This window comes from Stegastes partitus, unplaced genomic scaffold (genome assembly GCF_000690725.1).
Source record: "Stegastes partitus isolate 25-593 unplaced genomic scaffold, Stegastes_partitus-1.0.2 Scaffold979, whole genome shotgun sequence".
Classification (NCBI taxonomy): domain Eukaryota; kingdom Metazoa; phylum Chordata; class Actinopteri; family Pomacentridae; genus Stegastes; species Stegastes partitus.
Window position 1 is genome coordinate 4199 of NW_007578710.1, and position 12035 is coordinate 16233.

Sequence of the window (12035 nt, forward strand, 5' to 3'; positions counted from 1 at the left end):
AATTATTTAAATTCTCAACCGCAAGCAGTTTCTGGACTCTATGTTCTTCTTTATAATTTAAGCTTAGATTTGACTAATTTCCTTCAATTTAAGGGCTGCTGGAAGTTAAAAATCCAATGATTCTTTGTTTTTAAAGCTTCTGGTTCTGATAAGCATCAAAAGACTTAATGTGAATTTCCTTCATTGTTCTCAGATAACCTGATAAAATTCTTCTGCTCATGTAAACCTCTGCAAACAGAACGTCTTTGACTACGAGCGAATCATTCTGTGCTATTAATATTTCAGTCAAAACAAAAACATCCCGTTGATGTAAGAAAGGAGACGCGTGCAGCCGGTGAGGGAGGGTAAGATCAGTATGCTTTAATAAGATATCAGTGCAGAAACACAAACTTCTTATCAGGTTAAATTCCCCATATAGTAATAACAATGATAACAATATATTATAATGATAAGATCAATATGAATTTTTCGCATATTAAAATAAAAAAAAAATCAGAATTAACTAATATAACTGCTGTATGACATCGACAAAAATAAAAGTAGCTGAACATGGATCCCACGAAGGAGAAAACAAAAACCCTGTCGTTACACGAGACGAAACACAAAACGCTGACGTTGTCTTTAAAGATCAGCTCGTTCATGCTTTTACTTTAGTTTTTAACGAGAACCCTTCGAGCAGCACAGTGTGTTGAGCGCTAGCACTGGTGAGAAGTTAGAGAGCCGAAGCCCCGCCTGGCTTCGCTTTAGCATCTGTTTAGCTTCGCTTTAGCATCTGTTCCACTCGTTTCCTGAACAGCTCAAACAGACTTTCTCATGTTTCTCTATGAAGAAGCTGCACCTCCTGAGAAGCTCTGAGATCCAACAGAGGTGTTGATGCTACAAACCAATCTCAGTTTGAGGTCGTTTCTGTCTGAAGCTCACATCGGAGGCGGGGCTTCTCCTGTCTAGATTTTTTATTTTTAAATCGACTTCCGTGTAGCCAACTATTTCCACATACAGTATCGCAGTTTATTTCTTTTCTCATGAGTTGGTAAAAAATCCTTCTGAGCTGCTGTTTGTCTTTCGTTGTCCTTTAGCATCTTTGGTCTCCAAAAGTTCTATTTTTTATACTTTAGATCTGCATGAAAATCATCCTGAACATGCAGTAAGGTGCTTATCTTTAAACCTCGCTTTCTTAATTTTATAAATCTTTAAATCGGAGCGATGTTATTGGCCGATATCGGCTCATCAGCAGTCGTCTAATACGTGCCGATGTGAAATGAAACACATTTGGGGTAATATAGAAATGGTGTAGTTTGTTTGTAGTGTGGCTCTGTCTGCAGCACATGTAGCTGAGCAGGTGATGGAGTAAAGTGGCGTCTTAAGCGCTAATTAGTTTGTAAAATAAAACGACTATAATTTTCCCTTTTCAATAGAACTCTCTCTATTTACGCATCGTATTTTTATCTATCGGATTTTATTACTTCCTAGTGATCCGGTATCAGTCTCTGTTTTAGATCCTCCACAAAATGGCACTTTTGTCTAAATTTGAAATCAAGTAAATCTATTTTGCTAAAGTGAAGACGGAGGAGCGATGTGTGGAGTGGACGCGAGCAGAAATCTGCATCAGTGGGCAGGCTGAGCAGAAAGCATCCCTCAACTAAACATCACTTCGCTTCAACGTTTTTTTAATCTAAAGGCTGAAATGAACAGAACGCATTCAGTCATTTTACATAAGAAACTGTCTCCATCACGGTTTGCTTTGTTCCTGTTTTAATCAGATAGAAGACCGTCTGACACACTAATAAAGACGCCATGGCCTCCATCATGTGACTTTCATACAAAGCACGCATGAAAAGCTAGTTTGGGGGTTAAATACAGAATTCTGACTTTAAATTATAAGTTTTAAAAGTGAAAAGTTCTCTAAATACACTCCATTGATCTGTTTATTATTTACTACAGCTTACAAGATTTTAGAATGCACCTGGCCTTTTAATGCGGGCTTTTCATTTTAATTTCTCACACTAAACAACTCGTACGTCCTCGACCTGTTAAAGGACATTCATGTTGTTTTTTTAAACTCGATTTTACAATATTCAGCTCCAACTTTCATTCACAACAGCTTCAGCTTCACCCATGTCGCAGCACTAGTGCCAGAAAATCCTCACGTTTGAACGGTTGAACACAGAGACGCTATTCATCGAAGCAAAAAGAGCTCAACTTTTACTTGTGCAGTCAAATCTTTTACAGCTAATCCCGAAAAAACCCGCCAAGCAGCTTCGATCGTCGTTTGACGAGCTGCTGGATCCCTTCCTGTTAAACCTCACGCAAAGTTTGACTCGTCGTCACCAGAAGATCTACAAGCGGTTCTATGAAATCTAAGAGGGTTCTACTGGACGCTGAAGGTCTACAAGGATTTAAAATGTATATATACGGCGATAAAGGAGCAAACACTAGAAAACCTGAGGGGTTATTACTGAGAACATCCCAACTGTGAAATCTGCTTTTCCAATCAATACAAACTTGATGTCAAAAGGCTCTGCAGGCTCAGTTTTAGTGCCTACAACTGCAAATTTCAATTAAAGCTGCAAAACAAAAGGAAGTTTTGAACTATTCATTCACAAAAGAGGCAACATCAAGTCCAGATGTAGTTCAGTAACAGCCCCCCGGAGGTAAAAGAGATCATCTACGGGCTGGAGGAAACAAACTGTGCTCCTGAAGGGTGAGCTGAACATAAGGCACGTTACACGGATTACAGTGAGCTTTAAAGAAAACCTCAGCACAACGTAAGGCAGAGAACATCAAAATACAGTGTTAGTGGATCCAAGAGACGTAATAAAAGGTTTTAAAAACGACATACACGGTCTATGAAGCACCATTGCTTTTATATATACGCAACTGGAAACCTATGTGATTAATTAATGCGGCGACTTCACCTTCTTTACAATACTCAAAATGCTACATATCTGAAAAGTGAAACTGATATTTTACCTTGTAATCTGAACTTATAGCCTGTTATTTATTCATTTTTAAAGCAAAGAACAACAAGAGTACTGGCCAGCCAACAGATTCAATACATACTTTAGGATAAAACTCTGGGAAAAAAAAAAAGGGGGGAAATAAAACAAAACGAACCAAAAGCCACCACGACACAGTAACAGCACGAGAGGAAACAGCACTGCGAGCTCTAACTGCAGCTACGAGGGGGGCGACGAGGACCAAGTACCAGGACGCATACACAGTAAAACACTAACATTAGTTCTGTCTTTTTAAATACATAACGTATATGTGTACAAAGCTCTATAGTTCATACTCAAAAGTGGTCACCGCACAAAGACAATTACCTCAAACAAAAAAGAAAAAAACAGAGTGAGATTAAGAAAGCGAGAGTTCAGGAGATGAGAAAAGAAACTGGTGACGCTCAGACATCCTGTGGGTGAAAAGTACGACTTGTAGTTTGTACTTCTGTCGTCTGTAGATAATAATGTGTGTGAAGCTTTCTAGTGTGGGCAGCCACTCTGTTGGGCGAAGAAGAAACTGGCCTTGTCCTAAACAAATACATAAACTCCACTTTCAAGTTACTTCACAGGCTGCTGTGCTGCACTAAAAGCTGCTATGTACACGTGTAGAGTCAGGACGAGCGACGGACGGGGCAGCGGTGTGCACAGGGAGGCTGCTGGGCGACAACTGGGATCTTCTGCCTCAACAGAACACCAAACAGGGCAGCTGAGGTGAACAGAGCAGCTCCAAAGATTGTTTTTTGGACCCAGAATGGCGCTGAACGGGCCGTCCGGGCAGCTGGAGTGCCCTCCTGATCAGCCGAAGAGCCCCTCTGATCCCTCCTAGGGCACTTCTGATTAACTCCAGCTGCCCCTGTGATTGGCTCAAATGCCCTCCGGCTGGATTAAGAAGCGACAAATCTCACATACTTCACATTACGGCCTCATTTTTGGTTCCAGGCACATGCTGATTACTGCTAATTGGCTGAAAACGAATGTTATGAGGCTGATTTATGTGTCGCGTCTTGCAGCGTGTCAGCTGATTTTAAATAATCAGTTAAATAAAATAAAATCCTGCACCTCTGTGGAAACACCACAATGCTGACTAGAAGCAGAGCGCTTAAACCTGTCTGCTAGTAAAGTCTGTGAAGTTTTAGGAAGTGATTGTTTGTCACAGGAAAGCCAATCAGGACTGTCTGTCTGCTCCACTGAACACAGAATGTTTTGTTTTTTACAGAAGTTGGTTCGTTAAAGCTGTTTTTTTTTCCAGAATTATGTTTCAGAGTGGAACAGATGAGTAGTTCAAGGACTTTGGGAAAATTCCAAATGTATGAATGGGATGGTTTTGGTGATTTGTTTTGGCATTCAGAGGCTGAAACGGCACCACAATGCAAGATAATCCTCTGACAGACACAAACACTGACTTGATTTTCACCGTTACAGATCATACAACTCAGAAGTCAGGTTCATGTTCCACTCATGAGTTTTCAGCAGCAGAAAGATGGAGCCAATGTAAAACCATGAAGTGTGCATGTGATGAGAGTCAGAGAGCCTTTAGGGGCAACAGCCTGAAACCAGCCCTGGTGTTACTGCCTGAGCCTCTCTGCTGCTCTGTGCACACCGCCGGTCGCTCTGTACGGGCCTGAAGTTTGTGTCATAATATAAACTCATACGAACTCTTATCGTGTGCGAGTCACATTCCTCTGTGCAGGCGATTAATGGTGGATACAGGACAGCTTTGTTACTGACTACTTAAGCTTTAGCTCAGTGAAATAATTGCACGATACGGAAAAAAACAACAACCCTGTAGTCACACAAGCTACTTACCTGACTGAGAAAAACAGGTTCAGACAAAATCAAAGACAGATTTAAGAAGATAGAAAAAAAACAAAACCTTAACAATATTCAACTTACAGTAGAGTACATGTAATATATGTTTATTACCGTGTCTGTGACGAGAAAGAGACGCACAGAACAGCGAGAAAATGAAAGCATGTGGTCGGCTGAAGGTCAGATAAATGAGAACGAAGCAGTGCTGATGCGCTAAAGTGTCTTCGATTTGGATTAAATAACGTGGAGCAGAGAAGCTAAAACGACTCAGTTCAGTAACAGAAGCAACGACTACAACAACTAAAATAACATACGTGTTTAAAATTGACCCAAACAGATGTAGTGCTGCTGCGGAGCGGCCGATGACGGGATGGACTGGGCTGAGGAGATGCAGGCTGCTGGATGGCTCTGAGCTGGGCTGGGTATCACCTCGCTGATTCTGATTCTGCCTATTGGTTCTGATTCTGAGCCTTTGTGACACGAAACACGACAAAAACACAAATCTTTTGAATCTCAAGGAGACTTTCTATTTACAATAAAGTGTTTTTATGATACAGTAAACATAAAAAATATCCTCTATGTCGCCGCCACGCACACGTTTACGGTGACTCGGGTAGCAGCGCTCAGGTCTGGAAAAATGCTGCATTTTTGTACTTTAGTTTATAATTTATAACAAGATGATGAGGGATAGATATGCTTTTTGTTGGTCACATGTGAGTTAATAGTTTTATCCCTTTATGATCTCTGTTTTAGAGACAAACAAAGTCACTTTATCACAAGCAAACGTGACCTTAAATAGAGTAAAAAGAAGGTTAGTACTAATAATCCACCGTATTGGCAGTGATTACATTTTTCTCACTTTAAAGTGCTCCAGTCCTGCATATTGCACCACAGCGATTTAAAAAGTTATCTTTGGGAATCGATAAGCAGAATCAGCATTTGTCTTTTACATTTTTGCAAAAAATCATTGGTTCCTATAATTAGTTGTTTTTTTTTTAAATGGCTTCAATTCAGAACCAGTTTGTGATACCCAGCTCTGGTTTGAGGCTTCGATTGGAACTAGAAAAAAACAGAGGGCTGTGTCTGCAAGTTGCTGGTCGCGTACAGAAAGTGAACGTGTCTCTGTAGGTAGTTTAGCATCTTCTCCTCTGAGCTACGTGGCTGAGCCGGCAGAGGGAAGGTCGGGCTTTGAGCTGCATAGACTCCACGGCAGGTCTGTGGAGGGGACCTGGACTCTATCTACCGGTGGTGGATTCCCGCCTTGCTAAGCAGGAACCTGCTGGTTGTCAGGGCGTATGGCTGTAGATGCCTGGGCAGAGCGGGCCTTTAAGGCAGGTTGTATGTTTGAATCCCACTAACACCCCTTTTACACCAAAGAGCCGAGTTCAGCGTGAACACGGCGCTGTCTACCTGTGAGAGGCACCAAACCAGTGAAATCCCAGTGTCAAGACTCTTCAATACAGGACACAGGTCAGTGTGGCGTTATTTAACCGGGTTGCTGTCCAGCATTGACCTTTTCTTTTTGAAGCCAGTGTGTTGTTCTGATGTGAGTTGGTGGTCTACGCAGGGCGGCTCTGGCACACTGGTGGTCAACCTGCATCTGATTGAAGTCAAGAGCTTGTGGGGGAAAAGGGGTGTAAGTGGCTTGACCCTGATATCTCAGCTTGTTGTTAGCATGGGCGAGATAGAGAACTACAACAGCATGGCTTGGTCCAGGGCTCTGAGCAGGTCGCAGCCCTGGAGGAGGTGCAGGTTTCCCTGCAGCGGCACGTTCACCTCGCAGTCGTAACGGGTCAGCTCGGGCAAACACGAGGGCTCGAAGGACGGGCCCAGCAGGCGACTGGCGATGCCTGCAGAGAGACAGAAAGGGAGAGAAAGTTGAATACCAACGAGACAGGCTGGAAGACAGCGACATCGAAGTCCTGATTTATGAAGAAATTCTAGTCAGCATAATACTACAAAACAAAAGAACACATTTTCTTGTAACTGAAACGGCAAAAAAGCTGATTTGCTTTGGAAGCAGTTGAACAGGTTTGTTGACTTGTTGTAAGAAGAATCACAGTTCACCTCAGGAGGTGGTTACCTCATTAGTTAGGAGGTTGTTTTTAATATGAGTGTCCACGTCGTAGACCGATGTGTACTCATTGTGGTATCAGTAGAACCACGTGTGTGTTCACTTTTAGAGTTGGGAAACAATGCATTTGCACTAATATGAATAAAGTGAAGCTCATTTCTTTGCTTCCCTGCCTGCAGTCGTCTCTGCTTCCTCAAACTGCTGGAGGTGAACACACTGACGATGGAAAACTAGCTTCAGAGACACCAAACTCTTCTTTAAGCTGGTCGAAATAAACCAGAACTCCTTTAATGACTCGATTACAGCCTTGACGTAGGATAGAACAGTTCTGTAAATGCAGCAGAGAGCGGTTCCTCTGTGCCGTCATGTCAGTGGGGAGTTAAACACATGATGGTGCTCATTAAGGTCATTGGAGCTCACCCTCTGTCTTGCTGGAAGGCAGCATGTTATACTCTGTGTAGCTGCAGCTCTTTTGGGGAAAGGCTTTTTCGTTTGCGCCACTTATCCCATTTCCTTGGTACTGAGACTTCCTGTGTTGTTGCAGAGAGCTGAAACGCGACGCCATGCTGCCGGGCATCATCCTGCCCATCCCCGACTCTGAGAGGAGACAGCGGGCGGTTAAAGGTGCAGTTAAAGTCAGCTACAAGAGAGAAGAGCGCGTTTCATAAATCCAGACTCACCTGTCAGAGATCCGGCGCTGAGGGAGCGGTCCATGCAGCCGTCCACCCTCATCTTCTTCCATATGATGTCTGACGGCTTGCCTTCACCCTGAAACAAGGAACGGAGCCTTCTTATAATATAAATAACTAATTATTTCGACTACATGTTTAAAGAAACACGACTGTGAGACGCCTGTTTGCTTCCTCAGGGTTAAACGTGTCTTTATTTTAGGGGAGTAGCCTGAAAATAAAGTCTTTTCCTCTGTCCGGGTTGCACATCTCAGTCCATTTTCATTCATAAACTAATTGTTTTACTACCAGCACCAGTATAAATGTGTGAAGACACTTCTAGTCTTAAAGTAGTTGACAATCCTTATCATAAAGTGTGAAACTTGACCTTTTAATGATGTATCAGGTTGTTTCCTGAAGAAAATACATGAAAACTTTAGTGAAGGTCACAGGAGCTGAAACCAAAAGCTCTAAAGAATTCTTTTAAATTTCTTTAAAGGTTTTATTTATTTTTATATTTTAAACTATTCATATTCACTGCAGATACGTATCATCTATAAAGGATATTTGAAAAATTTAACATGAAATACCTTGACCAGTTTGAGAGGTTTTCAGGTTAAATTCATTCAGAGACTAAATAACTCGTAGATACGACAGAACAGCACAAAGAAAGCTGAAACTAGAGGCTGAATTTCAACCCAGTCCTGTAAAAATTCAACCACTAGTGTTGGCTAGAAGAAATGACTTTCAGCTCAGAGGACCAAACTTCCAGGAAGATCTGTGGAGCTTTTGTAGGTCCCAGGAACTGGACAGAAACTCACCACGGCCATCTGGTTGAAGGAGCGCTTGATGTTGTTGGTCATGGCCATTCTGGCTGGACTCATGTCTCTGTAAGCTTGTACGAAGTTGTCAATGGACCTGCACACACACACGCATGAATGATGTTTAATGATGGAATCCACAATTCTAACAACACAAATAAGAACTGTTTTTATCATTTCATTCCTTCTCTCAAGGTTCAACGTCTTTAACACAGTTCTACTGTGATCCAACACAAGAGCTCAATAAATCCTACTTTTACTGTTTCAGGATTGTTTTAGCATGTTTGGACAAATTATGACTTGTGATGTTTTGCAGGACAGCGAACCATCACCCACCACTGTGATGTCAGGAAACGCAGGAGCTTCATAAAAGTAGATTTTATGACAGAGCTGTTGTCTTGGATTGCAGTTAATTTCACAGGTGCACCCAAAAGTGGCTAAAAAAAGGCAGCAGTAGTCTCAGAACCTGTGCATGTGACACAGAGCCACTCGAGGTCACGGCAGAACTTTGAGGACTACTTTTGTGTTACCTCCTGATTGTGAATGCTGCTCTGTGGGTTTGCATCACGTGCACAGGTTTTGAAACTAAATGCCATAAAAGTGCACGTGGCAAGTTCCTCCTGAGCACGATGTCGTCTTCATTTATGGTTTGAAGTGAAACACGAGCTCAGTTTTGACTTCACCTCTGTTTCTGCAGCAGATGCGACATGTTCTGCTGGCAGGACGGGCGCTCCTCTCCCGACACAGGGTCCACCAGGTAGGCCTTGGTGGCCCGTTGCTGTTGTTGGTAGGTTAACAGCGGGTCCGGCGGCCACTGCAGGTTCTGCCTGCCACCCATGGAGGACAGAGGAGCGCTGGCCGGGGCCTGGTATGGTGGGTTCTGCATGTGCCCCATCATGTATGACCTCGAACGGGGGTCCATGGCTCCCGGACCGGAGCCTCTCTTCTCTCCTGCAGCCCAGGATGCAGACGGCTGGGGCTGGTAGCGGCCTTGGGGGTGAGGAGGCGAGGAGAGGGGCTGGAAGAGGCTGGCGATGTTGCTGAAGCTGTGGTGGGTGGCCTGGTGCGTCTGCGGCAGGCTGCTGGTGCTGCCCATGGATCCCGCCGGCCCCGACTCCCGGGGCTCCGACTCAGGAATGATGGGATTCAGCTGGAAGTCCTCTCCGTCCATCGGGATGTAAGGAGCCAAAGTCTCCAGGTCCAAGTCGCTCAGGTCTCTCTGGAAAAGGGGAACAGGAGGAGGTTCGTTAATTACAGACGTCCCAGTCTTCATTTAACAGTGACTGGTATCTCTCATGCCTGTGATCTACACTATGTCTACATCTGTCTTCAGGCAGAAATGTGGAAGCCACAAGAACAGCTGTCACATGTTCTTCTGGGAGGTAGAACTGGTGTTTTGCTGGAACCCAACACAAGTTATTTCTTGTTTTCTGGCCTGAATTCAATAAACCTCAAAGAAGTCTGTCACAGGCTCCTTTACGAGCATGATGTGGGTTCTGTAGGCTGCAGGACAACAAACTGAACTGAACCAGCTAAACTCCACATGGTGCAGAACCTGGTGCCTCAGCTCATCTGGTAATCAGGTATCAGATTATACTGAACATGACTCAGATCAGAATTATTTGTATTGAAGGTGATGCCATAATGTTATGCAAGTCTAAGGTTTAAAAATGTAATTTAATCTAAACATCACAGTCCTGTAAGAGTGTAAAGAATGAGCTGCATTTAGCAACCTGTCAGTCCTTACAGACCTTCTTGTATCACTGGTCTAATAACATGTATGTATGAATCATTTGAATTCTTTATTACAAGCCAAAAGGCCCTCAAGAGATTTTACAGTAAGAGGCCTTTAATGCAGCACAGATTTGTTCACAAGACCAAAGCACACACCTCAGTGTCTGCAGGGCTGCTGTCGCCCTCTGTGTCCAGAGCAAACAGCTTCTCGGTGAGCTCCACCTTCATGTCGCTGTCCACTGAGCTGTAGTAGTCACCTGGGCTGCTGGGCTGCACAGGTGGAGGACGGGGAGGAAGAGTGGACGTGGGCGAGAGGAGCAGAGAGGAACAAGATGAGCAGCGCAGACAAAAGGGATAAAACGTAAGAGAAAGGACGGAGTAGAAAGGACGAGAGAGAGAGGCTGAGTGATGAGCTTTCACAAAGGCACTATTCAGTGCTGAGAGGCTGCTCCATCCAAATATCCACCCCCGTTATTCTCACGCACGCTGCCCACTTTTAGTGACCTCACTGAGCACAGAGAGAACAAACTATGACACAAACCCAACCAACCAGTCGCTCCATCGCTCGCTAACTAATTAATCCTTTCAGTTTAACAATCGGACTCTGAATCCTGCCCCGTCCTCACCGTGGAGCAGCTGCTGAGGCTCGGAGTGGCGCTGCCCGGCGCCGGGTTCTGCTGCACGGTGAACGTGCTGGCCATGTTAGCCATGTCCCCTGGACCCGGAGCCGGAGTCTGGCCTGGTGCAGCAGCAGCAGGCTTGCGGCTCTCGCTGGCCCAGGATGGAGGTCCTGGGAGGGGCATGGCCGGAGCAGACACCTGGCTGTACGAGGCCGACTGCTGGGGCTCGTCGAACTGGGAGCGACCTGAAATCAGACAAAAAATAAAAGAGAAAGTTTGATGGTAACAGCAGATGAACTTCTGTTTGCTGGTAATTAAACCATTTCTTCCTGAAACTGTCTCTTCAGAATCCACTGTTATATCAGCAGATGAGAGTAAAACTATTCAAAGATATTCATTTATAGGCAGAAACTTGCAGGTTAACACAGTAAATACAGAGAATCCTTATGTATGCTAAACTAATGTAAACACAGGTTAAGTGAATGCAAACACAATTTAAAACGGTCAGAGAGCCAATCGATCAGTTAGCTGATGTCACTGCCCGATATTGTTCTGTCACACGCGCTAATAAAAAAACTTTCTTTTTGGACAGAAAATAATGCAGAGAAAAATATAAAATATTAATTAATTAATGGTGTAACACCCTCAGCAATGTGCAGCACATGTAGCAGAGAACGTAGTGGTGCGGAGTCAAACTGCTAACGAGCTCATAAAGGTAAACATCCTGATGTTACTCTGAACATGTCCATGTATGTGCTGCATATGAACAATACGGGCCAGTATATCTAGAATGGCATTTCTACCCTCTAGAAATAGGCAGACACTTTCAGGGTCCTAAAAAGTGGGACGACTGCAAAGAAAAGTGGGTTTTTGCTTTCTGATAAGTTGCCATAAGTAGAGTAAAATAATCCACTTTGCAGGACAACTGTTGTGGTGCTGCTGCTAACATCATGACTCCACCAAAGCAGTCAGAAGATGGACCCAGAAGTCAGCACTGACCAAAGTCCAGGGAGATGATGGTGTCTCCAGGAGTGGGAGCCAGCTGAGCCAGGTCCTCCGGCTCCTCTTTCAGCTCCGTGAACAGGGTGTCTCCTGTCTCTCCGGTCATACCGACGCCTCCGGAGGTGAAGAAGCTGTTCATGTGTCGCGGCTTGAACAGCGACTCCGTCTGCTCCAGGGAGAAGATCATGGACTTCTCCTCGATGTCACTGCAGGAGAGACGAAGTGAGATGGGTTTTGTGTGGACGCAGAGAGCAGAAGACAGCATTTAAAACAGGGATGACGTTGGCCCTTCATTAGACATGGATGTG

The 12035-nt window shown here is 44.1% G+C and overlaps 1 protein-coding gene across 1 annotated transcript in view; it reads right to left on the reverse strand.

Moving 5' to 3' along the window:
* Nucleotides 1-335: 335 nt before the first annotated feature.
* LOC103366785 (endothelial PAS domain-containing protein 1) overlaps nucleotides 336-12035 on the reverse strand; it is a 56424-nt gene continuing 44724 nt past the window's right edge. The window contains exons 9-16 of the mRNA XM_008294608.1: nucleotides 11725-11933; nucleotides 10732-10970; nucleotides 10262-10375; nucleotides 9055-9590; nucleotides 8372-8468; nucleotides 7563-7650; nucleotides 7303-7479; nucleotides 336-6658 (exon numbers count right to left, since the gene is read on the reverse strand). Of these exons, the coding sequence (XP_008292830.1) occupies nucleotides 6501-6658; nucleotides 7303-7479; nucleotides 7563-7650; nucleotides 8372-8468; nucleotides 9055-9590; nucleotides 10262-10375; nucleotides 10732-10970; nucleotides 11725-11933 (1618 nt within the window). The 3' untranslated portion in view covers nucleotides 336-6500. The remainder of the gene's footprint in view (nucleotides 6659-7302; nucleotides 7480-7562; nucleotides 7651-8371; nucleotides 8469-9054; nucleotides 9591-10261; nucleotides 10376-10731; nucleotides 10971-11724; nucleotides 11934-12035) is intronic.